Here is a 26,049-nt window from a genome sequence, read left to right as displayed (position 1 = left end):
ACCCAGCTATGTCTTCTGCCTTTTATATAGTGACCATTTTATATACACACACATGGTTCTTTAATCCCCCTTCAATTTCTGTCTTGCATACACATGCATCCTCTTTTAACTCACTTATCTAGTGTCCTAAAAGCTTTCTGAGTATCTCATGGGGAAATATTCTTAGTCTCTTTTTCTCAATCCTTTCTTCTTTGTTTCAACTGCAAGCTGATCATTTCAACGTGAAAGCAAATTTAGGAAATAGCTTACTCCCAAGATGAAAGTTGCTTCTGCTTATTTGAGTAATTTTAAATGTAATGAAATTGAAAGAGATTGAAAGAAAGAGAAGGTCAAAACTCTCATCTTGAAAAATCAAAACCTGGAGATGCATAACATGTCTGCACTTCTGACCCTGTGCTCTGAATATTATGCTTTCACGTATTTTTTTTGTCATAGAAATGGCTCAGCTCACTCCATACTTTGATAGTTTGAGTGAGTCTGTTATAAAGCTTTGTTGTAATTTATTGATATTTGATAATTATTCCTCATTTTTCCCCTTCCTTTAAAAATTTTGATTATTTATGAAAGCAATTCTGTACCCAATCTTAGCCAAAAGGCCAAAAAGTTATCATTATTAAAGTCTCTTCTTATTTCAGTTTTTGTTTTTGAATTAGTGCATCTCAATTATGTAGAATTGTGGGTTTCACTGTGTCATATTCGTGCATACCTAAAAACGCAATTGGGTCAATTTCCCTCCCCAACACCCCCGCTGCCCCACACGCTCTCCCCTCCTCTCTCCCTGTGCTTCCCTCCCTGTCCTGTAATGCTGCCCTTCTACTTCCAGGGCATGCCATTCTCCCCTAATTTCCCCCTTTCAAAATACAGCAGAATGAAATGAATAACTACTAACGTCATCGTCTGTTTTCCAAATAGATCTTAAAATCAGTACACTGAAATCTTAAAAACAAGGCTGGCCAAACATGGTACTCATCTTGTGCTTTCTACCATCAATTATGTTACTTTCATTATCAATACCAACCCAACTACTACTGAGGCAATTAATGGTATAAAGCCCTATCTTATCTTACTCAGATCAGCACAAGCCACAAATAGGCATGGAATTATAGAGTCAGGGACAATTTTGCCCTCATTAGACACTGACAGTAGAAGTCATTGAGGAGGCTATTCAGTGCCATGCCTTTGACAACAGCAAAGCTATTAGAACAACCCAAGCATCCAACAAATGGGGTTGGTTTAGTAAATAAATTAGGGCATGGCTACATAATGGAATATCTTGCTACCCCTTAAAATGATGCTGTAGAATGATATTTATGACATTGAAAATTGTCTTGCTGCATTTAGTATAGCAAAGTTAGAAAACAGGTCATATGATATTATATAACATGTGAAAATAGCCCTTATTATAATATTATTCCAATTATGGATAGTAACATAGATTTGTACATAGAAAAATCTGGAAAACACCTAAAATGTTGTCTGCATAACCATGTTTTTCTTATTGAAGGAAATGAGGTGATTTTTATTTGGGGGGTACTTGAAAATGGACATGTAGCACTTTGTATTCAGTAAAAGTTCGTATATTACTTGTAAGTCAATGGTGAACAATGCATCTAACTTATTTCATAGGAAGTCTAGGCCTTTAGAGATGACAAAACAAGCCTTGTCATCTAGCAAACACTCCTGCTGGAATACCACCAGGTCCATCACCTCCAACATTTACGAGTGTTTCACCATTTCACTTTATCACACTTATTGTCACCATAACCTTCTGGAGTAAGGTAGGTAAAGCAAGTAATAATCTGCTTTGGCAGGCAACCAGAAATGCATGTGTAGACTTAGGTTAGAAATGCTGCCTTTCTTAAAAGTCCAGGGCAACATCATCAGCCTGCAGAGTCCTACGGGGCCTCCAAACCCTGAGGGAAAACTTTTCCTCCAACAACTCACTGACTTTTGGCCAATCTGGGCTCAGCCAACGAGTTCCAGAGGTAGCTGATTGGGAAGTACTACAAGGTGGCATCTACAGAGAGGGCAAAGACTCACTGATCACCTTCACAAGAGCTGGTAGTCTGCTTCTTCTTCTTCTTCTTCTTCTTCATCATCCACTTTATTAGAAGGAACACTAGCACAAATCCGGTCAAGAGTACAAAGAGCACAATGGCAACGAAGTGCCTTTGGTCTATGACAGGTGAGGGATCTGGAAGAACTAGAAATGACCACACATTTCAATCAGCCAGAAATTCATTTATAAAACGATTATATTTGCTGCTGTTCTCTTTATGTGCCAGCATTTCCCCAGGACTCGAGAGCATAAGGAGCCAAAGGAGCCAAAGGAGCGAGAAGTCCACAATGTGAGGACTTGGCAAGCCCCAGGCTCAGGGTTCAGTAGCTACCTAAGAATAGAGCCAGTGTCTCTGAGCTTGGACTGAGCAGCCTTCCCCTCCCAAAGGTGGGAATGACATGACCATGATCCCGAAGTAGAGGGTCAACAGGGCATGATACAGGGATCTGGGTGAAGTATTTGTGTTGAGGCTCTGATTGCATTCATTCAGACAATGGCCTGCTATCTCGGCCCATGTGCAGTCCCTTGTAATGATCCCTCTGTCTGTTGGCCTCTCTACGTCAGGTTCTAGATGCCTTTCACCTGGACAAATGGAACACTTCCTCACAGGCCCCCCGCCTCCAGTTTACATTTGTTTGGTCATTTTTCCCACTGAGATCACAGCAGGCTTCCTCAGCATGACTTTTTTCGAGATGCCTTATCGACAAGAAAACCTCAGATACTTTTTTCATGCCCGAGGAGTCAGGGTCAGAATCAGCTCCCTGGAAGTCAGGTCTTACTTTCTTGCCTGGGAACCCCTACATTTCTGGGAAGTTGAAAATTAAGCTTTGTCCTGGAAAATGGAGTGGTTCACTTTATAGACATCTTGGGGAACAGTTCTTGTAGTTAACCCCAAATTACAACAAAAAATAGAATCAGCTGATCTCCCATTAGCTTACAACAATTTTTGGGCACTGACTCTTTGCCTGTTACAGTAAGGACAGAAGTTGTTAGCATTGTGGGCAACGTTCAATACCAGTTGAGTAGGTCCCAGTTTATTACACTTGAACCTGTTGGGTAGTCCCAGTGAAAGGGGTTCTTTCAATATGGAGACTGCTACCTGTTGGCATCGAAAAACTTCCTTGGCTTGAGGTCTAAGCTATTTCTGATCATCCCATAGAACAGGGGCACAGAGAGACAAACCCCATCTTTCTGAGGTGGTTAGAGTTGAACTGAAGCATTTCTGAAAATGGTGGGACCTGGAAAACTTTTGGCAGCAGTTGAGAAGCTATAGCAATATCAGCTACAATAAGGCCATTGTGGCAGCAAGCCCCTGGTCATTTGTAAACTGGAATCACGTGCAGGATCCAAGGCATGTCATGAATGGAGAAGCTGGTGGCTATAGGAAGGTGCTGAGCTTCAGCTATAGCTTTGAGAGGCTTCGATCAGAAGCTGCAGTAGAAGCGACCAGGATGGGCTGGACTCTCAGAGGCTGAGCTCCCTAATTGGAAGAGATTAGTACCAGGAGAGGGACTGACCCAGTTGTAAAACTGGATTTTGGGAAACTAGATCTAGAGGATTTTCCTGAGAGTAAGTCCATAGGCCAAGTTATGTCTGAATGAGATACCAGGAGCAAGGAGGCAGCAAATCCAGGGCATGCAACAAGGGGTCAAATGGATGTCATCAGAGGGGGCAAAGTAAAAGGCCAGAGCCAGAGAAAGGGCCAAGGCAAGCAGAAGGCAGATGGGTGGGAGGAGGGGTCAGGCTAAGATCTAATAGTGATGGGACAGTGTGGCTGCAGAGTGCCTTTATTCTGGGAGGGAAGTTTGCAGTTACTGTTCCTTAAAATGGGGTCTCAAGTATAGATGTGTACTCTCTGAGGCAGAGGCTTTAAAACACCAGGCTCCTATTAGAGGGCGCTGCTTAGTTTAAGCCCTTCCTCCAGCTGGACCAGCTCCGTACATCATGAACGTGCCACAAGCATTTCTGTCTTTCTTTGACATACCTCCTGCTCTATGACCTGTGGTCCTCTGACCTGCTCAGCCCAGGTGCTACCTCCAAATTTTTCTAAGCAAGAAGTCACTACTAATTTGAGAGTCTGTCATCTGGAATTCCCTCCCCTCCCCTCACCACACTTATTAAGCCCACTGATCTTTTATGGTTTTATAAGGTCTCACCATCTGTGGGAAGGCTTCCCTAACCTCCAAATATCTTGCCTGTCCATGAGTGCCCATAAAACTGATTATCAGTTTGTTTTAAATTTAGTCACATTTCCATGGAATATAATTTAGATTCTGATTCAATCTTAAAAAATTCAGTTTTCCATTATGAAGTTCAGATTCTACTGGAAGATCCTCAAGAACGGAGAGATATTTCTTACCATTTCTACTCCCGTAATCAACAACATTTAGAAGAGTTCTGTATTCCTAATGAGTACTTAATGTATACACTCAGGGTGTGTGTGTGTGTGTATGTGTGTGTGTGTATTTTAATCAATGGAAGAATTCCAGCCTGGAGGAATTTCTGCATTTCCTGACCAAACCTTCAGAATCCTCCATTCAAGTCTAGACCAAAAGATGCCCAGTTTCAGGGCTAAGCACCTGCTCCTTCAAGTGCAGCACAGGTTCATAGGCTCCTGGACTCTGCATCTCTCAGATGCAGCAGGAGCCCTCCACCTAGATATTCCCTAGTAGTATCATAAAAGGACCTGGTGTGAGGTTTCCTAGCAGGCAGCCATTTGCCTCAAGCATTTGTGTATAATACCTGATGAAAGAAATCGCCTTGGGAAGCAGCCTTACCTGTATTAAAAGGTGGAGAGAAAAACAGAGTCTCCCTTGAGTCCATGTATATGACACAGACTATGGTGACGTTGCTTGTGTCATCAGGGAACGGAACAGACAAGCTGGTAGAGACGTTGTACAGTTCTGTATCATTATCCTGCAATATCTCCATGACACCATCATGCTCGACAGTTGAATTTTTGGTTTTTAGCCAAAAAGATATTCTTATAGGTTGTGGATAACCTTGACTAGATGAGCAGGTCAAATTTATGCCAGACTGTCTTGTTATATTAGAAAGTGGACTTATTTCAGGTTCACTGAAGTTAGCTGGAAGCAGAATAGGGATTCGAAAAAAAAGAGAAGAAAAAAGAAAAGAAAAAAAATAGTCTAAATTTAGACATATAAATAAGAAAAGAGTAAATAATGAAGTGCCTGATTGGAGAACTCATTGGGGCACACTTGGGAACCCCAAAGTATCTAAAATATAGGCCTTAGACTTTGGTGAGGGTCAATAATGACTATTTATTCTTCAAGAATGCTTACTTCCTGCATATTGAAATTAAGGGGGTGCTCTCTGAGAGACAGGGCTGAAATGAACTCACCAAAGATTTACAATGAAGCCATTATTCTAGGGAGTGGAGCCTTTGGTAAGACACTTGGTCTGCTTATAGAACCCAAATTTCCCAAGGTATTCATTCCAGTTCACCAGAGTAGGAGAGCAGAAAGGGACTGGGTTAAAGTCTCAACAGAAACTAACCAACTTCATGGTGTAGGCATGCTCCAGGTCTCTTTTAGAAACCCTAGTAGGATAGTGGTGAGTGGGTGGAGCCTTTGGATTTAGAAATTCAGAATATTGATTTTTGGCATGACTGTCAGATGTGTTCATCACATACTGTAAGACGAAGGCCAACTCCATCCATTTAGGGACAACACATTATCTAAATGCAGGGTTTCTCCTGACTTTGATTACCATTCTTGTTCTTACGACTGCTGAGGACCATTGGCACATGGTCCCTAGGCCTGATACATGTGCCTTCTGCCTACCAAATTCCTTGCTCTTCTTCTATAGTTCCTAGCTAGTTTTCAGGTTCTATTTCCTAAATTCTAATTCATTATATTTTATATATTATGTTATTATATTTTATATACTATTTTAATTTATAATTATTGTATTTTATATTTTATATAATATTATAATCATTATATTTTTCTAAAATAGGAGTCATTTACATGTCATTTTTCCAGTTTTGCTATATCAACATACTCCTTGAGTATTCTGCTTGTAGTTTATGTGGTCTGTGGAGGTGGATTGCCACACCTTATTTAGTCAAAATAGCAAATGAAGTCATAGGTTAAATAAGTCACAGTTCTTCTAATACATGTTGAAATAAAAATGAAACTGTTTTGAAAGTGCTTGTCCCACCTAAATCATCATACTTCTCCAATGGTACCTGGTCATACTCTGAAAACATTGATTTAGAACTTGATTAAATGTTCAGAGAACTGAAGCCTAGTTTGAGTCACACAGGGCTTCAGGGCAGAAGCTCGCCATTGTTGGTCAATTTTTGCCTCCGTTTTATTCCATGGTTTCAGAATAGGTGCTGATCTTCCTTTACCTGTTTCACAATCTGAATCCAGTATCTACCTTAAAGAAATGTAAACTTATGTTCACACAAAAACCCATACATACATGTTTACAGCAACTCTTCATGACAGCCCCAAACTGGAAACAACCCAATGTCTTTCAATAGGTCAAATGGATGAACAACAGAATAGAACTCAGCAATAAAAAAGAACAAATTTTTGGTACCTGCAAAAACTTGGATGAAACTCAGAGGCATTATACTGAACAAAAGAAGTCTTACAAGGTTATATACTGTATGCCTCCATTTATGTGACATTCTCAAAAAGAACTATTGGGTGCATAACAAGGGTTATGGATACAAAGAGAGTATGACTCTACGAAGGGATGTCATAAGGGAAATTTCTTAGGGTGATGGAAATGTTCTGTACCCTATATATAGTGGTGATTGTGAATCTACACAGAATCTATAAAATTAATAGAACTACTCACTAAAACCGAAACATTAATTTTATTTTATGACAATTTACTAAAAATCTGTAGTGACATTTAGGGTTTTCAAGATCTTGTGAAACAGAGGAGCTAGTTTGTCTCTTTGAGGGTTATGTTTAATTAGGCTATTTCCCTTTTGTCTGCTGGGCTCGTGGTTGGGGCAGCAGATCATTCACAGCAACCTATAGAAGGTTGAGGGGAAAATCCAAATTAGTCAGCTGTTACTAGAAGTTATAGGCCAAGATTTAGTGAGTAGGCCTTCCTGGGCCGAAGGAGCAAATGAACGTACATGATTCGAGGCTGCTATGGCTAGACACAATTACCCATGGTTTGCATTTGGCCACATTACTTTTGTTCAGCTGGCTCTATTTTGTCCCCCAAGAATATTCCTTCTGATCCTTCTTCTTAAAACAAACTATAAAAGTACAAAGGACTTTCAGTTCCTTACTCTCAGACCCGCACTCCCTTCAAATGGACTTCCCAGAAATAGCCTTCTGCCTTCTCTCCATGGTAATTCCTCCCTGCGGTCCTTGGAGCTCCCAACCCCAGTGTTTCTCCACCCATTTGCAGTCTTATCTAACAAGGCTAAGAATCTGAACACACATGGTCTACATACCAAACACTGACAGCTCAGAAGTCATCTGGAATAGGTGAACAAGTCCTCTGGGCCCTTTGTGATGGATGAAACATTGATAGAAGCCCTTGTCCTTGATCTGAACATTGTGAAGTCTCAAGGTCCAATTGTCCTGGTCAAAGCTTGTGCGACCCATATACTTGGCATCCACATTGTCAGGCTTTTCATTGCCTAAATATGACTCATACAAAACCAAGTTTTGATGGTCCTGCCAAAATATTACAAGCTCTCCCAGACTTATATTTCGAGAGTTTGTAAATCGGCAAGGCAAGTCTGCAGTCTCATTGAAATAAGCCTGACTCTTGTGGGAGGCAGCACCTGGAAAAGGAGAGAGAGGGATTAGGAAAGGAAGAAGCAAGAAGGAAGAACAACCAACTCCATTTCTTGTTATATGATACCAGATGCTATCTTATCGCCAGTGATACTGAAGAGCTCTTTATTAAGATCTGGAACACTACATCCATGGTGGACATCTGGAGATAAGAACTTCTGCTATTGCTTCACCGCTAACTGAATGTGTGCCCTTGCTCAAATTGCAGTCTTTATGAGTCTCAGTTTCCTCATCTGTTTAAAGAATGAGGTTGGGGAGGCTAATGTTCTAAGAGTCTAGTTGTATGGGCCTGTGAACGTGGATTCCTGAGAGTTAGTCAACTCATTCAGTCACCTGTTACCTTCCTATAGCATGAACATTGATTCTCATCACTGTAGCTGGAACAGGCTCCCTAAGCCTTTCCTTTAAGTTTTGGGGGGCTGCTACATCACCCCCAAAGCCCTTCTTGACCCACCCTATCTCCTTGTCTGCTCTGGCGAAATGATTGATGCTAATACTAATAAGTTTGATATCTCTCCTTTTATTAAGTTGCATTAGTTGGGGGTCACATTGAGTAATATCTTTGAAATTCAAGTAGTTCCCTTTATAGACCGCCCCCCATGACCAGTTTCCCCAGGACAGAAACAGTTTTGATTCAAATAGTTAGCCAAGGTCTCTATGCTCAGTGACCTCTCCAGCTCTTTCAAGGACCAGAAAGAGAACTGGGTGAAATGGGGATAGTTTTGGGGTTGTGGTAGTCAGAGACCATTTAAGGCACATGAGTAAAATGCTGGAAGTGAATCACAGGTGGGAAGGTGAGGAGTACTCAGGAAATCCCAGGTGACACAGACCTGTTGCTCCCAGGATACACTTCTCCTGGAAACTCACAATCCACAGGAGACATGCTGAGAGAGCTCAGAGAAAGGCTTTGGTCCTCCAGGGCATATTGGTATTTTGGGGAGAGATATGTGTCACCCAACTCCTTAAATGTGATTGATCGCAGGGTTTTTGTGTGGTCTTTCCGGGTCACAGAATTACTTAAGACTTGGCGAAGAAGTTAAGTAGTGGGAGATAAGAAGTGTGGGCGGGTGGGAGGAACACTTTCTTAGATGGTGTCAAGTCAGGTGGTGCCCTGGGGAGGAAGTCAGATTGGGTTCTGAATAAAGGATCATCGTTCAGAATTCCAGTGAAGGGACGGTGACATTAAGGAGGAAAGTTTGCATTGCAGCTTATTACATTACCTCGAACTCTGTGAAGCACTTCAAGTACAGGGTGCATGCCGTGTTGGAGGGTGGAGGGGATATCTACATGGGTACTCAGGTCAGTGAAAAGGGGATCTAAGGAAGAGTGACTGTATTTGGTCATAATACACAAGGCAAACCTGTATCTTTTGCAGCCTTTGCTGAGCTCTTACTAATAATGCAACAGTGCCATCTACTGTAAAAGCTTATGGCACTGTCTCTGGGGGAATACATTCTGATTTTGGTGTAATTTGCTACATAACAAAGGGCAGATGACTCAGCTGAAGCTTCTGCCGACTATTGATCAATGTTATGTTGTGGCTCTGCTACTGATTGTGCCTAAGGACTTGGAAAGAACCTCGTCCTTTGTTTCTTCTATCTTGATTTACAGAGTTTTCGCCACAGATCTCCACAGTACTTTCCTTCCAACTCACTGCCTCCACTCACAGAACAGTCTGACTTGCTCTGATGCAGTCCTTTCTCCCAAAGATTATGAGGGCTTTCTCTTCTCCCCATCTAACGGCTCTCCTCTTTACCTAACAACCGAGAGAGTGATGTGTGGACCAAGCCATTGGCATCATGTTGGGGCCGGTCAGAAGTGCAGAACCTCTGTCCCCACTGGAGACCTCCTGGTCAGATTCTGCATCATAACAAGAACTCCCATTTGAGCAGCTGCTATAGACGATCTCTGTTTCCATCTCCAGAGTGGACCGGAGAAGACAGGGAAGATTTATTTCTAACCTTTCCTCCCCAAATCCCCTGTCCTCACCATGGAGCGGAAATCACTCTAGTTCATTTTGAGTGAAACTGAAAACATTTCACAAGTTCCATTCTGCAGCTCCTCACCAACCACTGGTTTTCATATCACTCAGAGCAAGACATGAAATATCTGGCTAACCCCCTCCTGATCACATGGGGAAGATATGACTCATGATCTGTTTTCCCTCTGCAGCTTTAGGCCTCCACTGTTAGGACCCCCAGAGCATAGGTCCTCTAGCAACTGTCCCCACTGGGACACCATAGGTGGAAAACACTGAGAATCTCACCTTTCTTCAGCACTTGGGTGAGGGAAATGATCTAGTTATAACTGCTTGTTGCAAGGTTGTCAGAGATAGGTGATCAAGAACTCAGCTGGACATCTCCCTCATTGGCAGTTTATTCCTAAGGACACTTAAGGACCTTCTTAGCAACATAATATTTGAATGACACACAAAACCCATAGCCTGCTAATGTCAGTCCCCACCCCACCCCACGGGGACTTCAGTCTTCTTGACCATCATCCCAAATGCAGGTGCCACATTCAAGGTCCTCTCTGTGTTTTTCTGTACTCGTGAATTTTCCTTCATTTACTAAACTTATTCCAAAGCTTTATGAGACCCTCTGAAGCCTCATTCCACTGTAATAAATTCTTCAATATCCTTAACTCCTTCAGTGAACATCTTCTCCAATGTTCTGCCTCTAGAATCTGGTCCTACCCAAAGGAAGCCATTTGTCCCCGAGCCACTACTTTTTTTTTTTTTTTTTTCTACTTCATAGGGACTTCAAGCAACACCCTCCCCATTTGGAGTTCTTGTCCCCTCTCATTGTCGTTATTCACTAATCATTGGTCACTATCACCTTGCTCAATGAGGATTTGAGCATTACACGCAAGGTCTTTCCTTCCAGCCAATTCTTGCCATCGATTTGGTGCTTTCATGGATGTGTCCACCAACACCTTTGCCTCAGAGTTCTTTCAACCCCATAGGTTTTCATCCTCAGGCTCCTTCAGCAACCCATGACATAACCCTGAGCCTTATCATCTGCAGTAGCTCAACCCCTAGAATCCTGGCCTCCATGCCCTCCTCCCTGTCCAAAACCTCCTCTTCCTTCAGGTAGCACTGTTGCTTTCTCCTGCTGCTTCTGTTCGTTATCTTCATCCAGACCTAAGTTTATCCAGTCTAGATTCACTTGTGTAGATTTTCCAAAAGAACCCTCCAGGGTGATGGAAATATTCTTTTCCTGTGCTGAACAATGCAGCAGCCACCAGCCACTGCAGCTTTTAAGCTCTTGCTATGTTGCTAGTGTAACAGAGAAACTGGATTTCTTCATTTTTTTTTCAGTGCTGGGGAGAGAAACTGAATTTTTAATCTTACTTAATTTTGATTGACATTTAAATAACCACCTACGGCTAGTGAATATCATGTTGGACAGTACGACAACGATTTTTTGATCATTTCTTGCCTGTAACTTTCATAAATGTGTCCCTTTGTCTCTGTAAATTTCATCCTGAGGATACTCTAAAAGTCTATGTATTTGTTCTCACAACCAAGTGGTTGAATACTCTTGAAGCAAACGATTCCATCGTACAGACTGGTGACATTGCAAATTTACGGCATCCAGCCTCACTTAAACTGACCCCCAGGCTCTCCACCCTGCCCACTGGCCTGTGCTTTCCTACAACATTTACTTCAACACTTCTTCTCTGCTCCTGTTTTTAGTTTCTTTTTCCCTTACAGTCACACGCTCTGAAAAAGTGAACAGAAATATTTGCCTTTACTCCCCATGTACTGAAACTATCCCGACAAAGGTGCCAGTGACTTCCCACCACTGCCAAGCCCAGTGCTCTTTCCTGACCTCAGCCCATCTGATGCTGCTGCTGAATGTAACAGTGTTGGGGCAGCTCTCCTTGAAACTCTCTCTTCTTCCCCAGGCTCCAACTTCCTGGTTCAAGTGCCTGTTGGATTTCTCACTCGCCATCCTCTCCCTGGCTTTTCTTCTCTATTCCCATGGATTCAAGTGCCAAGTGTAAGTTAATAATTCGTAGCTGTTTATCTCCAGCCCATGACTGTTGCTAGAGTTCCAGTTGTCCATCTCCAACTGCCTGCTGCATGCCTTCCAGATACTCTTCCTCCCCTTCAAACCTTCCTCTCTTCTACCTCAATGCATGGTTTCTTCACCCACTCCTGTCCACAATCGTCTACATAATCTGTCGAAAATACCAAAGAGAGGGTCTGCACAGGCGTGACTGAGAAGAGCTAGAAAACCACGGTCAGAGCTGAACTCTAATATGCTATGGGAAGGGTGGTGGCTCTGTATGAAGCAGAGAAGGAACCATCAGAGAAAAGGAATATGTGTTTATCTGGAGACCTTGGGGACATTATCTTTTAGGTGACTGAAGAGATTGTTTTGTTATAGGCCAGGAATGGTTTTCCAGGCATTTTCGTGATCCAGATGGTATTTCTGTTAAGATGATCTTGCTCTGATTTCATGTTCACCATGCATTCAATTACATAGATAAATACATTATATGTGGGGCTGGGGTTGTGGCTCAGTGGCACTTGTGAGGAACAGGGTTCGATCCTCAGCACACATTAAAAAAATACGTTATATGTATAATTATGTAGATTTATATATTATCATATATAATATTTGTATTTATTTTATAAAATACAAAACATATCTGATGTCATATGAAATATTATCTACTAAATATATGAAACAATATAACATGTAAAACACATGATTGTATGGTTAAAAACCCAGTTCCTTGGAAGCATATGCCATCAGACAGTACAATGGTCTCTCATTGCTATTGTTATTCATCTTTCTCCCACGAGTCCCCTAATTTATTGAAGGATCTGACTTGTTCCTGTCAATTTCTTCCTAACTTATCTCCCTGTTTCCATCCTGACCTGAAGTCTAGCTTCTCAAGTCAAGATAACCCTTTAAAAACATACTTCTGGCCTGGTGTGTTGGCATATGCCTGTAATCCTAGCTACTCGGGAGGCTAAGATAGGAGGATTACAAATTCAAGGTCATCCTCTTAGTGAGGCCCTGTCTCAAAATGAAAATAAAGAAAAACAGGTAGAGGTGTAATTCAATGGTAGAATGCACCTGGTTTCAATCTCCAGTACCATAAAAAAACACAATATATAATCTATCTATATCTATGTATATTCACACACACATATACACATATATATGCATAATCCCTGTTCAAAAGCCTCTGGTGACTTCCCATCCCACTGGAAATTAAATCCAAATCCCTTCCTATCACACTGAGGGCTATATCACAGCCTACAGGGTCTCATACAGTCTGGCCTCTGGTGCTTTGCAGACTTGTTCCCTCATTTACTCTGCCCTGGCCACACAGGATTCATTGACAATCCTCCAAAAGGTCAGACATACTCTGTTTCAGGTCTTCTCACATTGTTTCCTGTGTCTGGAAGCTGCTTTCTCCAGACAGTCTCAAGGTTGCTCCTTCCCTTTGTGTAGGCCTCTCATCTAATGTCACCACACAGGATGATTTCTCTGAACATCTTTTGAAGATAGTATCCCTGTCACTGTCCCTTGGGATAATTTATTCTTTTTATCAAGATGCTTATCATGATGTGGTTTATTTGGTTATTGTCTGTTTCTCCTGAGTAGTTCAGTTCCTAATTAAAACCTATGTGTGTCCCGGACAATGACTTAGAGCAACAAAATATTCTTTTTTTAAATCTTACTGCTCACAGTTACATATCATAAATAAAATTACCATATATAAAAACAAACAAGCAAACAAACCTCCATGTGGTTTTCCAGACCTGACCATAGGCAATTACAAAGGCTTCCCTGACGAGCCTCAGGGGGAAAGCTGCCCCTCCCACACCAGACTTGGTGCCCAGCCTACACTGCGTCCTCTGGGGAGCCGCAGTCAGTGTCTCAGTTAGCCAGTCTTGCTCTTTCACACATTTGCACTCCTAGCCCCCACATTTATTCCTAGGTTTCTTTATCTAAGACCTTGGACAGAAGCCTTCTTCACGTACCTCTACTAAGGCCTCCTTACAGTGGGGAGGAGGGGGAACCTGCAAGACATTTTCCCCACTCTGACTCAACACCCAGGAATTTTCCACTCCTGGCCTCCCCCTTCATCTTGCATCTTCCTCCTTTGGTTTTCCCCACCCTTGGGTCCCCTGCCTCCCATCCATAAAACTGTCAGATCCTTTTTTAGGGGGCTCTCTCAACAGTGAGCCCCATGTCTGCCTGATCCATCTGACCCTTGACTGGTATACCGTTCCTTGGGAGAAAATGGAAGAGGGGCAATCAGCCTTGTTTCAATTTTAGCCTCTTGCTTATACCATCACAGTAAGATATTAAAAGTTCAACTATTTCATTCTTGCCTCACTGCTATAATCAGCTGCTCTGACACCTAGCAGCTTGTCTGTCTCCCAGCTCAGCTACACGCCTGACATCACCCATAAGAATAAGCCCCACAAAAGCAGAGAATGTGTCTTTTCTTCTTCATTGTAACGTTTCAACTGTTCCTCACAAATATTAAGCACTTAGTAAAATATTTATTGAAGAAATTAATGAAAATATCTCAATAACAATGAGGGAAACGCAATTTAAACCTCAGTGAGATACCATTTGCCTTTGCCTAATAGATTGACTAATATTTTAAAATACTGGCAATACCTACTTCTTCAAGAGAGTGTGGAGAAATGGGTTCTCTTATGCATTGTTGGTAAAACAGATAAAGTGTGTTGGAGGTCAAATGGTAATATGTAATAAAATTAATGATAGACTAAAGCCTTGATTTAGCAATTCAGTTGCTAGGAATTCATTTTACAAAAAGATACATATGCACAAAATTGGATGTATACAGTTATTTTTGTTCATAAGAATATACTAGAAGTAAGTTAAATGGCTTAATAAATAATGATGCATCCATTCAATAGAATTCCATATGACTATGAAACAAGATGCCAAAGGCACTATGCCATTATAATTAAGAGGGTAGATTCCGGGGAGCATGAATTCAGTCTCTGCTCTACCTGTGTTACCTTGGGCAAATCACTTAATACCTCTATTTCTCAGTTTTCTCTTCCAAAAAACAAAAACAATCATGGGTCCCTGCATTGAAAGCTTGTTTTAAGGATTAAAAGAGTTAATATTTCAGTTAGTATTTCAGTTAATAGTAATCCGTGATAATCATTCTTTATGAGTTACTTATTTTTAAGTTGATCTCACATAAGTTGAGAGTGAAAAAGTTCTTACTAAAGGCTAGGGAGAGTAGAAGGAGGGAAGAATAGGGAAAGGTTGGTCAACGGGTACTAGGTCACAGTTTGCTAGGGAAATAAGCTCTGGTGTTCAGTGGCACCATAAGGTGACTATAGATAATGAAAATACACTGTACATTCTTAAAAAGAAAAGATGATAGATGTTTTTACTACAAAGAAATGATAAATTTTTAAGGAGATTGATATTCTTACCCTGATGTGAACATTACATAATATAATGTATTGGAACACCACATGGTATTCCATAATCATGCACAATTTTTATATGTCAAATTTTAAAGTTATTTCATTTTATTTTTTTACTTATTTTTAGCATTATTATTATAGATAGGAAACAATGTCCATGGACACAAAAATCATAACTTTTAGATAAATTTATTCTGAAAGATTTAAAAATATGTATGCTTAGGATACTCTAAGAAATATGAAGTAATGTATTACAAAATATAAAAAAATTATAAAACATTGAAGAGGGAATATAATAATAAATTTTTGAATGTTTTAGCAATTTTGGAAATTAAAATTACAGATTGAGGAGAAAAACAAACAAAATCTAGATTAAATACAATTAAAAAGAGAAGTATGAATTGGAAGATTGTACTGAGAAGTTCACCCACAGGGAAATAGAAAGATTAAAAAAAATAGAAGAAGAATAAAAAGAAGAAGAAGAAGGAGGAGGAGGAGGAGGAGGAGGAGAAGGAAGGAAGGAAGGAAGGAAGGAAGGAAGGAAGGAAGGAAGGAAGGAAGGAAGGAAGGAAGGAAGGAAGGAAGGAAGGAAGGAAGGAAAGAAAAGGAAAGAAAGAGTGGATTGAATCTTGAAGAAATAATCTGAGCTCTAATAGTTTCTGGAGGGAAAAAAATTGAAAAAATAGTAGGTAAGAGATATTGGAAGAGATAGAAGTTGTGAATCTATAAAACTGAAGAATGACATGAATCCTCAGATCAAAAGTGCCTTTTTTAAGTACCAAACAAGATAAATGAAAATAAATCCATAACTAGACATGTTGTAGTGAGCCTGATAAACACAAAGTATAAATTTTTTTTTACCAAACTCAAAAATCAAAACAAATAAAAGAGATTCTTTTAAGAATGAAGAAAGAATATTTATAATACAATGACCATTATCCTAAAAACGCTTTAGCAACCAGAACCAAAAAATATAATGGGAAAATAACATCAAATGAATAAAACAAACAAAAATAATTAAAGCAAATTAAACTTTTTAATTCAAAAGACTATCACAGTTTCAAACATTATAAAAATGAAAAGCATATAGAAACTTGAGAAAGTATGTATGAAACAATATTGAATGAAACATATTCAGGGATTTACATGTAAATGGTTTCTACAGTTGTATATAACTGTTTTTACTCTGTTTTTTTTCTCCTAGCAAAGACCATAAAAGTGACTTTTAAATTATGGGAGAAATTTGAATAGATAGAGACATCTATCTCTCCAGGAATAGGGGATGATAGAATGAGAAAGAATGAACATAAGAACGGCAAGGGCTCTTAGGTATGGAAAATGTTTTACTAATTTTGAGGTCCCAGAATCTAGTCTTATGGCTTGGAAATGTAAAAGGGGGCGCCTCTGTAGTACAGATCAACTACAGAGGTAAAATCTTGGCCATAAAGGAAAGGTTGCAAATGTTTTCATTTTCATTGTTAAAAAATTAAAATGAAGTCACCCATGCCAAAATTCCACATCTCTAAACCGGAACTAACTTGTTGTCTGACCTTCCAAGAAATCAGGAGAATGAGAGGTACTCAAACTTCTCAAACAGGCTAAATTAGCATGACAATGAAGCATCCTTTCCTTAATTCATACATATTTTAATCATTGCAAAAAAATAATCTGATGTTAACCAATTGCTTATTTTTCTATTATCCTGTCTCCCTGCCCCCACCTTACAAGGAAAGTAACTTTGAAATAACCAATCTGCTTTTTTTTTTTCTGCTTGTTTGGGCCCTTCTCCAAAAACCTCTTTTGCTCAGCTCCTCAGAGAAACTACTCTATTTTATGGAATGATGTGTTTGCTGGATTCTAGAATTAAAAAATAAAACCAATTAATATCTTTAAATGTTGTAAAGTTGACCTATGATACTATAAATCTCAATAATACTGAGAGGGCCCAAATCCCAGCTTATATGTTATGGAAATGGTGTTACGATTCTTCCTCTCACAAAGGAAAAATAAGCCACAGTCTCAGACTCTTGCTCCTTCACAAAGAAGCATGCCAGTCATTGGTGCCTCTCTCTTCTCTACCAGTTTCACTCTTTATCTCAAACAATGATAAATGCATCCTATTCGGCTACCATCTTCCCCTACCTTAACTTGCCTGACAGTTCATTCATCCTTTCTGGAAACTACTAAAAACAGTTTATTAAATTGATCGACTAATTTAGGGGCAAGACACTCCTCACCGGGTAACATACATGTATTTCCAAAGACCCTGAAACAGTGACTTGACAGAGTGGAGTGATTCCAGCAGAGCTATTAGGCTCAGGGCCAATTCTGTGGGAACGGTAATTCATCTCTCGGCTTTTGGAAGCCCATCAGCTATTTCCTAGGACCCTGAGAGTACCAGAAATGAAGTACAGAGACCAGAAGAAGTATGTGTGGAGCAGAAGTCAAGTGACAGAGGCCTCAGTGTGGTGGCCAAGTGTCACTAGACAGGTCAGTCCATCTTATTCTGTGCATCCAGATCCCTGGGAGTGAGATGGAAGAGGATGCTCGCTTGAAGAGGGTTCCATCCCAGGCCAGGCCTGCCTGCCATCATCTGAGATCCTGGGCTCAGTCATGACACTTCCTTCTCCAGGAAAGTCTCCTGGCGCATAGTACTATGCAGTGTGAATCAAGTGAACAAGACCCACCAAGTGTCAGACTTGCAGTGGTCAGATGCATTGGGAGACAGTGCAAGGATTCTAGGACTTCATACAGCAGAAAGGTTCTTACCAGAAAGCAGGAGGGCTGCCACAAACAGAGTGATTCTCAGTCCCATGGTGCTAGAGTTAAAAAAGAAAAGATAAAACTAGGTTAGAAAATGAAACTGAAAACTGATGTTCATCAAAACATGACCTAGAAGCGGAATTTGGGATTCACTTGGGTTCCTGGGTGGGGCAGAGACAATGTTATGTGCTCACCAAAGGCATTTCCTTTTCCTCTTATTTCCACAGATGAGTCATATTTTTCTGGCCTCCCCTGATATTAGGCAGGCCATCTGACAGGGATCCAACCCATAAAAATGTGGACAGAAAAAATGAATGTTATTTCCAGATATGGCTATCAAATCCTCCCCTCTTTTTTCTCTCCTATCTTCTTAGATGCGGGGAATTCAGAGGAAACATTCAGGGTCCTAGAAGATGGCAAAATCTACAATGGAGGAGAACTGGTTTGCTGAACAAATTAGTAAAACTGTTCTTTCCACCCCTCCCTGACAACTGATCCAAATTGAACCTCAACATTAGCAAAAAAAAAAAAAAAAAAAAAAAAAAAAAAAGTAAACCTATTGTGTTAGGTAATGCAGTTGTGGGTATTATTTATTATAGTAGCTAGAACAACACAGTAGGTATCATGGGTCACAGGGTGGGTACTTATGCTTAAAAATCAATCTTCCTTTGGTTTCCTTGTGGTTTTCAAATTTTAATGTGCATAAAAATCAGCCAGAGAGCATGTAAAACAGTTCCCTGAGCTTTATCACAAAGAGCTTGATTTAGTAGATTGGGATGAAGCCTGTGAATTTTTATGTCTAACAATCTCAAAGGTGATGATAATGCTATGGTCCAAGGACCGCACTTTGAGAATCACAGCAGAACAATCACTTAATCTACATGATGGAACGAAAGACAATGACTTGCATGGTTTTATAATTTCTTTCCCCTTTCTTCCTTTCCCTTTCTCCTTCCTTCACCACCCAACTTATACCAAAATGGGTGTAAAGTGGATTACAAGAAAGTACAGAAAAAAGAAAGGACCAACATGGGAAATAGGTTGAAAAGCAAGACTGTCATGGTTTGGATATGAGGTGTCCTCCTGAAAATCTCATGTGTTAATACAGGAATTCTCAGAGGTGAAATGATTAGATTATGAGATATATAATATAATCAATGGGTTAATAATCTGAATGGATTCCTGGGGGAGGTTAACTGTAGGCAAGTGGGGCATGGCTGGAGGAAGCAGGTCACCGGAGGCATGCCTGGGGGATTATATATTTTGTCCCAGGCTCCTCTCATTCTCTCTGCTTCCTGGTTACCATGAGGTGAGCAACTTTTCTGCACCACACCCTTCTGTCATGATGGCATATCGTCACCTCAGGCCCAAAGCAATGGAGTCTACCAGTCATGGACTGAGACCTGTGAAACCATGAGCCCAAATCAACTCTTCCTCCTCTAAGTTGTTTTTGTCCAGTATTTTGGTCACAGTGGCACAAGGCTGACTAACACAAATCCAAATACAGGAAAATAAAATGGAACCTGGGACAATGCCAATGCTAAATGCTTACCATAGGAATTTGCCAACATGCAGCTTGTGGGGCATGAGTTTGCTTTTAGCTTTTTTAATATTTTATTTTAATTTTGTTTTGGCAGTACTGGAGTCGAACCTATGGGTGCTTTACCACTGAGAAATATCCCCAGACCTTTCTCATTTTTTAAAAAATTTGAGATAGGGTCTCACTAAGATGCCATGGTGGCCTGGAATTTGCCATCCTCTGTCTCAGTCTCCTGAGTTGCTGAATTATAAGCCTGTGCCACCACACCCAGCTGGCTTGTTACTTTTTAACAGGAAAAGGAAAACCTAATTGGTGAATTAATTCACAGGACTGTCTATTAATTCACAGATTTGTTTATACAAAACAAAACTTAGAAGATACACAACTATTCTTTATCCAAGAGAGGAAATTTCTTCCACCGGGTGGTTTATCTAAAGTCCTGATCCCATGGGCTAGGCTAGACATCCTTTCCCTCTGCCTCCACAGCACCAGAAGCAGAGCATGGGTTAAATGGGTCTGTTATTTTTCTTCTTTTCAGACCATAATCTTTCTTAATTAAAGTTTTAAAATAGATCACACCTGAAAATAGTACTAAATTTAAAAGGTAAAGGTGACAAACAGTAGAAAGGAAAGCTGTCTTTTTCCTACTGGTGTAACTGGAGTGACCATTGTTACCTGATACTAGTTTCTTGCCTCTGTTTGGAGATATTTTAGCAAAATAAATCATAGGCTCATAAAATATTCTCATTTTATTTAAATTTTATTTGTTGTAATTAGTTGTACATTTGCATTTATACATTTTGATAGATCATACATAAATAGAGTGTAATCTCTCAGTTTTCTGGTTATACATATTGTAGGATCACATTGGTCATTCAGTTATACATGTACCTGAGATAATAATGTCTATTTCACTCTACTATGGTTTCTTCCCCCATACCCCTTTTCCCTCCCTTCACTCCCCTCTACCTAATATAAAGTAACTCTTTTCTTCCCTAATCCCCCTTCCCTGCATTGTGAATTAGCTTCCTCATATCAGAGAAAACATTTGGCCTTTGTTTTTTGGGTGTGGTTTATTTCACTTACGTTCTATCTCTAGCTCCATCCATTTACTAGCAAATGCCAGAATTTCATTCTTCTTTAAAGCTGAGTAATATTCCATTTTATTTTTAAACTCAATGGTAGCATTCTATACATAATTTTGCACACCTTGGAGATTGTTCTGTGTCAGTATGTAATGAGTATTCTCATATTAAGAGTTGCATATTATTCTACCATATTCTATCAGAGGGCAATACTTTATTTTGCCAGCCCCCAATAAGGAACATTTAGATTGTTTCCAATCTTTTGTTGCAATGAAGAAACCTTGATTACACGCCACAGGAGCTCTTGCAGGAGTGTGCTATATTCCTTGCTTGACTTGTTAAAGAGTAATGCAATTTTAGTTTTTACAGATATTGAAAATTTGTCCTATCTTAAGATTGTATGTTAATGTTCCAATCAACAAAACATGAGAGTGCTTATTTTCACACTCTTTTTGCCAATATAATGTTTTCTAATTTGTGATCTTTACCATTAGGGAAGGTTAAAATGGTATCTCATTATAATTTTAAAAATTATTTTTTTGTGGTAAAATACACATAACACAAAATTTACTGTCTTGATAATTTTTAAATGTACAGTGGCACTAAATAGATTCATATTGCTGTGCAACTGTCACCACCATCCATCTCTAGAAGTCTTTTAATTTTGCAGAACTTTAACTCTGTACCTATTAAGCAATGACTCCCTGTTCTCCCCTTCATGCCCTGGAACCCACCCTCCAACTCAATGCATTTGACTACTTTAGGTGTAAATGGGATCATACAGCATCTGTCTTTCTGTGACTGGCTTTATTCACTTAGTGTTGTCTTCAAGGCCCATCATGTTGTAGCACGTGTCAGAATTTCCTGATTTTTTCTAAGGCTGAATACTCGTCCATTATAAGCTGTACTCCATTCATCTGCTGATGGCCACTTGAGTTGCTTCCACTTTTTGGCCATTGTGAATAACAGCTGCTATGAATGTGGGTGTTTAGATATCTCTTCCAGACCCTTCTTTCATTTCATTTAGGTACAAACCCACAAGTGAAATTACTGGATCACATGGAAATGTTATTTTTAAGTTTCTGAGGACCCACTGTAAAGTTTCCCACAGCAGTCACACCATTTCACGTTCCCATCAATGGTGCATGGGAGTTATACTTTGTCCACATCCTTGCCAACACGCATTTTTTTAAATAGCAGCAATACCAATGGGCATGGGTGGTTTTCACCATCATTTAAAATGAATTTCTTATATGAATCTGAACATTTTTTCAAATGTATAAGAGATAGCATTTCCTGTTTCGTGTGCTGTCTATACATTTCTTTTGCCCACTTTCAATTTGAGTCTTTGGCCTTTTTCTTATTGATTTGCAGGAGCTCTTTTACATTTACAAAATTGGCTCTTTTATATTTACAAAATTGGCACTTGATGACAATGTTGGAAATATATTTTGTTGCTGAAATATGTAGTAGGAGTTCAATATATGAACTGAGTAGCTAGTTCCCAATTTCTTCCTCCCTTCCAGTTATTTTAATGGGTTTTGGAGGTTAGGCACCACCTATTGAGTCAATGCCGACACCACTCAAGGGCAGAGCCAGGGAGATCGATCCCTGGACACTTCCTCATACTAAATCACTAACAGCATCCTATTTATCATAGAATCTGAGGACTGGGGCTCCTTTGAGTCTAATTCCCCACCTAAATATAGGAATTCCTCATTGTTTGCAAACTAACAAAACAGCCTGCTTAACTTAACCAAGACAATTTTGTTTTCTGGGGTGACATGTCAAACAGGGACACAAACTCAAATCATATTTTGTTATAAATTTCACAAATCATCTTTAATTCAAATAATTACATGAGATCAATATGGCCATGGGAAATCTTTGGCCTTAGAAATCTTAGACAAAATGTAATTCAGGGGAAAGAAGCACTGGTCCTGACAAGGAAGTCAGTATCATTTTGGACTTCTCTATTTGAGAACTCTCTCTTCCCCTGGTTAGAGAAGGCCTTTCCTGTACTTTCTCTCACTAATACTGGTTTCGTCCTCTGAAACTACCCAGAGTGAGCCGAACATTCTTCAGTCAAAGCCTTTCCAAGGATTTGGGGACAACCATCATAACCCCCTGCAACATCCTGGCCTGGCTTAGCAGAGACACTCCTTCAGGAAACTTCGCTACCGTTAATCTGTGGATGGCACATCATTCTGGAAAACACTTGGGTACTTAGTTTGTCAGTGATATTATTAAATTATGATGCTCAAATACTTGAGATTGACATGAACCTTTTTTTATTTTTAAGTTAAGTATAAATGTCCTGTGTGAAGAATGTTTCTCAACTCTAGCCATTGTGTGTGTGTGTGTGTGTGTGTGTGTGTGTGTGTGTGTGGGAGAGAGAGAGAGAGAGAGAGAGAGAGAAAGAGAGAGAGAGAGAGAGAGAGAGAGAGAGAGAGAACCAGGGTCTGGGTTGAGAAGCTGTTTACTTCAGTGTTTTTGGCACCAAGGAAGAACAGAAATACCACTGATCCTTCAGGAATGAACCCCAGCCACAGTCACTAGTCATAATTTTCTCCAGATGTCCCAAAAAGTGGAAACTCTTATCCTTGAAGGAAGGGGGTGTAAAAAGGGGAATGGGAGAGGAAAGAACCTGGAAAGAAAAGATAGTCTCTTCAACAAATGACGCTGGGTAAACTGGAAATCCATATATAGCAGAATGAAATTGAACCCCTATCTTTCACCCTGCACAAAACTCAACTCAAAGTGGATAAACCTAGGCATTGGACCAGAGACCCAACACCTATGAGAAGAAAACGTAGGCCCAAATCTCCATCGTGTTGGTTTAGGAACCAACTTCCACAACAAGACTCCTAAAGCACAAGAAGTAAAATCAAGAATCAATAAATGGATTGGTCTAAAACTAAAAAGCTTCTTATAGCAAGGGAAACAATCAAGAACATGAAGAGAAGCTGCACATACCTGTAATCCCAGCCACTCAGGAGACTAAGGCAGGAAGATTGCGAATTCAAATCCAGACTCAGCAGTGTAGCCAGGCCCTAAGCAATTTGGTGAGAGACCCTGTCTCTAATAAAATATACAAAGGTCTGGGTTCAATCCTTGGTACAAAAAAAAAAAAAAAAAAAAAGGGAAGAGAGAGCCTACAGAATGGGAGAAAATCTTCGCCACTTGCACCTCAGATAGGGTACTCATCTCCAGGTACATAAAGAACTCAAAAAACTTAAACCCCGCCCCCTCAAACAAAAACCTCCCAAATAACCCAGCCAATAAATGGGCAAAGGAAGTGAACAGGCACTGAAGGGTCCAGATAGTGAACTTCCTAGATAAAAACTTTGAATCAGCTGTTAGAAGTATGTTTGAAGAATTGAAAGAAAACTGTTTTTGAAGAATTAAGGACTATGATAACAGTGCCTAACCAAACAATATCAATGAAGAAAAAGAAATTACAGAAAAGAGCCAGATAGAAACTCTGCAATTGAAAAGTACAGTATCAAATAAAAAATTTGTTAGAGTCCTTTATGGTGGAAAGAATGAAACTAGATACTAATAATTTTAATCCTTATGAAGGAATAGCATCAATAAAGGCAATTACAGAGGTAAATATAAGGGATAGCATAAATATACTCTTTATTCTTCTCTAAGTGGTTTTAAAAGGCAACTGCATAGAACAATAATCATGAAAATGTATTTGAGGGTTTTAACATAAAATGTTATTAATATGACAATAATAGAAGGAAAGAAAAAGTTCTATTAGAGTAAAGTTTCTAATACTGTTGAAATTAAGTTAGCATTAATCAAAACTCAATTGCTTTAAATTAACATGTATCTTGTAATCCCCAGAGAAACCATGAATAAAATTACTCAAAAAGTGAAAAAAACACTTTCCAACAAAGGAAATAGAGTAATATACTTTAATATATATATAAAATATAATATATATACATAAAGTATATATTAACAGAAAATATGGCAGAAAAGGAGAACAACTAAAAACATGAAACATATACAAAACAAATTGCAAAATGACAGATGTAAATCCAAACATTAATAATTAACATCAAACATAAGTGTATCAAACCATTCTGTTCAAAGGCAAAAATTTCAAACTGGATTTAAAAAAGAGATCCAACTATATATCATCTACCTGTTTTCACTAGCAAAATGAGAAAATGAGAGTGTCCTCCTTTACCTAAAAATTCTCTCCTGTGCACCAGAATTCCTTAATTCTATCAGAAACAGTGGATCTCCATCACACAGGATATGTCAACACCACACCCCAAGATTCTAGATCTTAAAGGAATGGAGAAAAATCCAATCATCTATCAGAGATATAAAAATCTAATTTTAGATGAAAAAAGAATACAGTTTGGTAATCCAATAACTAAAACATTTCTGTGGAAAACTAGCATAGTGTATTGCATCCCTCTTCATGCATAATTAAGCCTTAGCAAACAGAGAATGCCCATAATGCTAATTTGAAATAAGGACTGTAGTTCCTCTTTTGATGTGTTCTCATTTCTCTTAAAAATTAAAAATCAACAAAGTAAATCAGCTTGGGCAGTTGGCCAAAACAACCATTCTATCTTTTGAAGTCCAAAGTAAAGGCAATGACATATGAAACTTGATCCCTTGACTTATGGCTTCTTAGCTTTAGGTGACCCCAACTATTTATCATTGCTGTGTGGTTCCCTAGTTCTCCAAACTATGGACCTATGTATAATGGGGTACTGCAACAAATTCACACAGACTAGGCATGTTTTAATTTTTTTAAGAGACACATATACCAAAATCTCTTGGACATTATATACACTACTACTTCAAGAGAGTTCATAGCTTCAACGTTAAGGCAGACTCACTGACTGGTCATTACAGAATCAGTTTTTTGGTGGTTGCTACTGGAAAGAACAAGTACCACACTAAAATCATGAGCATGGCATTATCCAACCTGATTCTAGGCTTGGACAGGTTGTGCAGTGTTCAACAAGTACACTTGTGCATCAGTAGGCACTGCTGCTATTTAAGACTGAAATGAAAATACTATTTTATAGAAAAAAGCACAAAAAGCAAAGATCACATAAGCCCCTTATCCCCTCTCTGAACCACAGATTCTCCTATAATTATATCTTGCATTAGGTTATGCACTTGATAGAATTAATGAACCAATATTGATACTTTATAACTAGGATCTGTAGTTTACAGCAAGGTTCACTCTCTGGGTTGCACAGTTGTATGGGTTTTGACAAATGTGCAATTCCTTTTATCCACCATTACAGAATTATACCAAAGAGTTGCCCTGAAAATGCCCTGTGCTTCTAATTTGTGGCAACCACTGATATTTGATA

At 39.4% G+C, this 26,049-nt stretch overlaps 1 protein-coding gene across 2 annotated transcripts in view; it reads right to left on the bottom strand.

Annotated features, from left to right (window-relative positions):
• Positions 1-881: 881 nt before the first annotated feature.
• CD86 (CD86 molecule) overlaps positions 882-26,049 on the bottom strand; it is a 58,382-nt gene continuing 33,214 nt past the window's right edge. Inside the window, exons 2-5 of one of the 2 annotated variants that reach the window (XM_079155346.1) lie at positions 18,074-18,123; positions 7,509-7,844; positions 4,837-5,145; positions 882-2,203 (exon numbers count right to left, since the gene is read on the bottom strand). In XM_079155346.1, the coding sequence (XP_079011472.1) occupies positions 2,037-2,203; positions 4,837-5,145; positions 7,509-7,844; positions 18,074-18,123 (862 nt within the window). In that variant the 3' untranslated portion in view covers positions 882-2,036. The remainder of the gene's footprint in view (positions 2,204-4,836; positions 5,146-7,508; positions 7,845-18,073; positions 18,124-26,049) is intronic. The other variant, XM_079155347.1, reaches the window with a different exon arrangement.

The sequence above is a fragment of the Sciurus vulgaris genome (genome assembly GCF_902686455.1).
Source record: "Sciurus vulgaris genome assembly, chromosome: 10".
Classification (NCBI taxonomy): domain Eukaryota; kingdom Metazoa; phylum Chordata; class Mammalia; order Rodentia; family Sciuridae; genus Sciurus; species Sciurus vulgaris.
The sequence above is the reverse complement of the archived record's forward strand: the minus strand, read 5'-3'. Positions and strand labels throughout refer to the sequence as shown.